We start from the raw sequence: 2,259 nt of genomic DNA, 5'->3' as shown, positions 1-2,259 counted from the left end.
ATATAGTAGAAACAAAGCCAAATTAGACTGGAACCTGGTGCCACTCTCTTGCTTGTCAGCTTGGTTCAAATGGTCCCTCCATCTCACGCCAGCATCGCAAAAACAGATGTTAAATGATGATGACTCCTACTGCTACCATCACTAGTAATATCACTACTCCCCACCCACCTACCCATCATCACCCTACTACTACTACTACTACTACTACTACTACTACTACTGCTGCTACTGCTGCTGCTATGACCATCACGACTTACCTGTTCAGTAGAACTGCCTCAATAATTTCCAAGGCTGTCTGCAGACATGTGTTATCGACATTGTTATCGGAATAGCAGGACTCGTCGTCAAGGGTGCTGGCCACCTGCAATAACAACAACAACAACAATGATGATGATAATAATAATAATAATAATAATAATAATAATAATAATGCTGGTGTTGGTGATGCAGGCTTACCTTTTCTATAAAAACCTCGTCCACAATGTCCCAACTGACGATACTGTGATCCATTAGGGACACAAAGGATTTCAGGCAAAATGCCAGAGGAGTCCCTACACTGCAAGTGGTTGTGGTGGTAGTGATGGTCATGGTGGGAGACACGATGGAGAAAGAAAGAAAGAAAAAGAGAGAAGACGTTTGTGAATTACATAACAATAACGATATAAAACATGAAAACAATTGCATACGAACAATATGCACACATGCCGTCCGTCCGTCCGTCCGTCTATCTATCTATTCAAGACAACTTTCGGGCTGGGACCTATGGACAACTTCCAGAGATCCCTGGCCTGGCAGTGCTATCAAGAAGCGCTACCCATTCGGGATAAGTTCTACAGGCATGCCTCAAAACACGGGGCCAACCTGCCCGAGATGCAGTCAGAGCGACGAAACCGTTCTGCACGCACTCGTACTGTGTTCAACCATTTCCGACCTGTGGGCTTTTGTCGAACGACTGTTATCACGTGTGGGACGAGTTGGTTTATCAACCGAGTCTATCGTGAATATTGTTGCGCCTCCTTCCTTTAAACTGGAAGGAAGAGCCATTTTCATCGTACTTGTGGCTATGGCGAAAGAATGTGCATGGTGGATGCGTCTGAAAGGTCTAGAGACAAAGACTTTCCTCTCTGCGCAATCTCTCATCAACTTCTTCAAGTATCACTTGAAGAGGAAGGTGAGAGTAGAGAGGGAAGTTTTGTCTAGTGAATGTTTCAAAAGAAAAAGATGGGTGAATGTAGCAAGGATGGCACGTGTGAATGAGGGAGCCAACTTGAGCATAACCCTATGAACTGTAAGAGAAAGGAAAGGAAAAAAAAAAGGAAAGCATAAGAGAGAGAAAGAGAGAGAGAGAGAGAAAGAGAAAATTATAAGGGTCCTTACTACTGCTCCCTGTTATTGACGATGGAGGTTAACAAGTACAATCCTTGCTTGCTGATGAATTCCTGCGCAAAGGAGCTGTCCGTAGATAAAGTCGACAGCAACTTGAGGGCTTCCAGCTTCTTTGTCCATTCTGGGTCCTTTAGTTTGTCGTAAACTTCTTGAGAAGTTCTCACCTGATCGGGGTTAGAAAAACAAAAGGTGAGGGGGAAGAAAAACATGGACGTTATTAAGAACAGCATTAGGAATGTGTGAGTGTGCGTGTAAGAGTGTGTACGTCAAACCGTCCAACCCATGCCAGCATAGAAAACAGATGTTAAATGATGATGATGATGATGATGATGATGATGATATATATATATATAGTGAAGGCACATGGCTCAGTGGTTACAGCAACGGGCCCACAATCACGAGGTAGTGAGTTCCATTCCCGGACTGGGCTGTGTGTTGTGTTCTTGAGCAAGACACTTTATTTCATGTTGCTCCAGTTCACTCAGCTGTAGAAATGATCTGTGATGTCACTGGTGCCAAGCTGTATCGGCCCCTTTGCCTTTTAAAGGTGGCGAGCTGGCAGAAACGTTAGCACACCAGGCGAAATGCTTAACAGTATTTCGTCTGTCTTTATGTTTTGAGTTCAAATTCCACCAAAGTCAACTTTGCTTTTTCATCCTTCCTGGGTTGATAAATTAAGTACCAGTTGTGTTACTGGGGTCGATCTAATCGACAAGCTCCCTCCCTCCCCCAAAATTTCGGGCCTTGTACCTAGAGTAGAAAAGAAACGTTAGCATGCCAGGTAAAATGCTTAGCAGCATTTCGTCCAGTTTTACATTCTGAGTTCAAATCCCACCAACATTGATTTTGCCTTTCATCCTTTCGGGGTCGATA

The 2,259-nt window shown here is 43.9% G+C and overlaps 1 protein-coding gene across 1 annotated transcript in view; it reads right to left on the bottom strand.

The window, feature by feature from the left end:
- LOC106879824 (engulfment and cell motility protein 1-like) overlaps positions 1–2,259 on the bottom strand; it is a 21,070-nt gene that overhangs the window by 7,162 nt on the left and 11,649 nt on the right. Inside the window, exons 3-5 of the mRNA XM_052978103.1 lie at positions 1,378–1,550; positions 457–556; positions 258–361 (exon numbers count right to left, since the gene is read on the bottom strand). Coding sequence (XP_052834063.1) covers positions 258–361; positions 457–556; positions 1,378–1,550 — 377 coding nt within the window. The remainder of the gene's footprint in view (positions 1–257; positions 362–456; positions 557–1,377; positions 1,551–2,259) is intronic.

Source organism: Octopus bimaculoides, chromosome 30 (assembly GCF_001194135.2).
Source record: "Octopus bimaculoides isolate UCB-OBI-ISO-001 chromosome 30, ASM119413v2, whole genome shotgun sequence".
Classification (NCBI taxonomy): domain Eukaryota; kingdom Metazoa; phylum Mollusca; class Cephalopoda; order Octopoda; family Octopodidae; genus Octopus; species Octopus bimaculoides.
The sequence above is the reverse complement of the archived record's forward strand: the minus strand, read 5'-3'. Positions and strand labels throughout refer to the sequence as shown.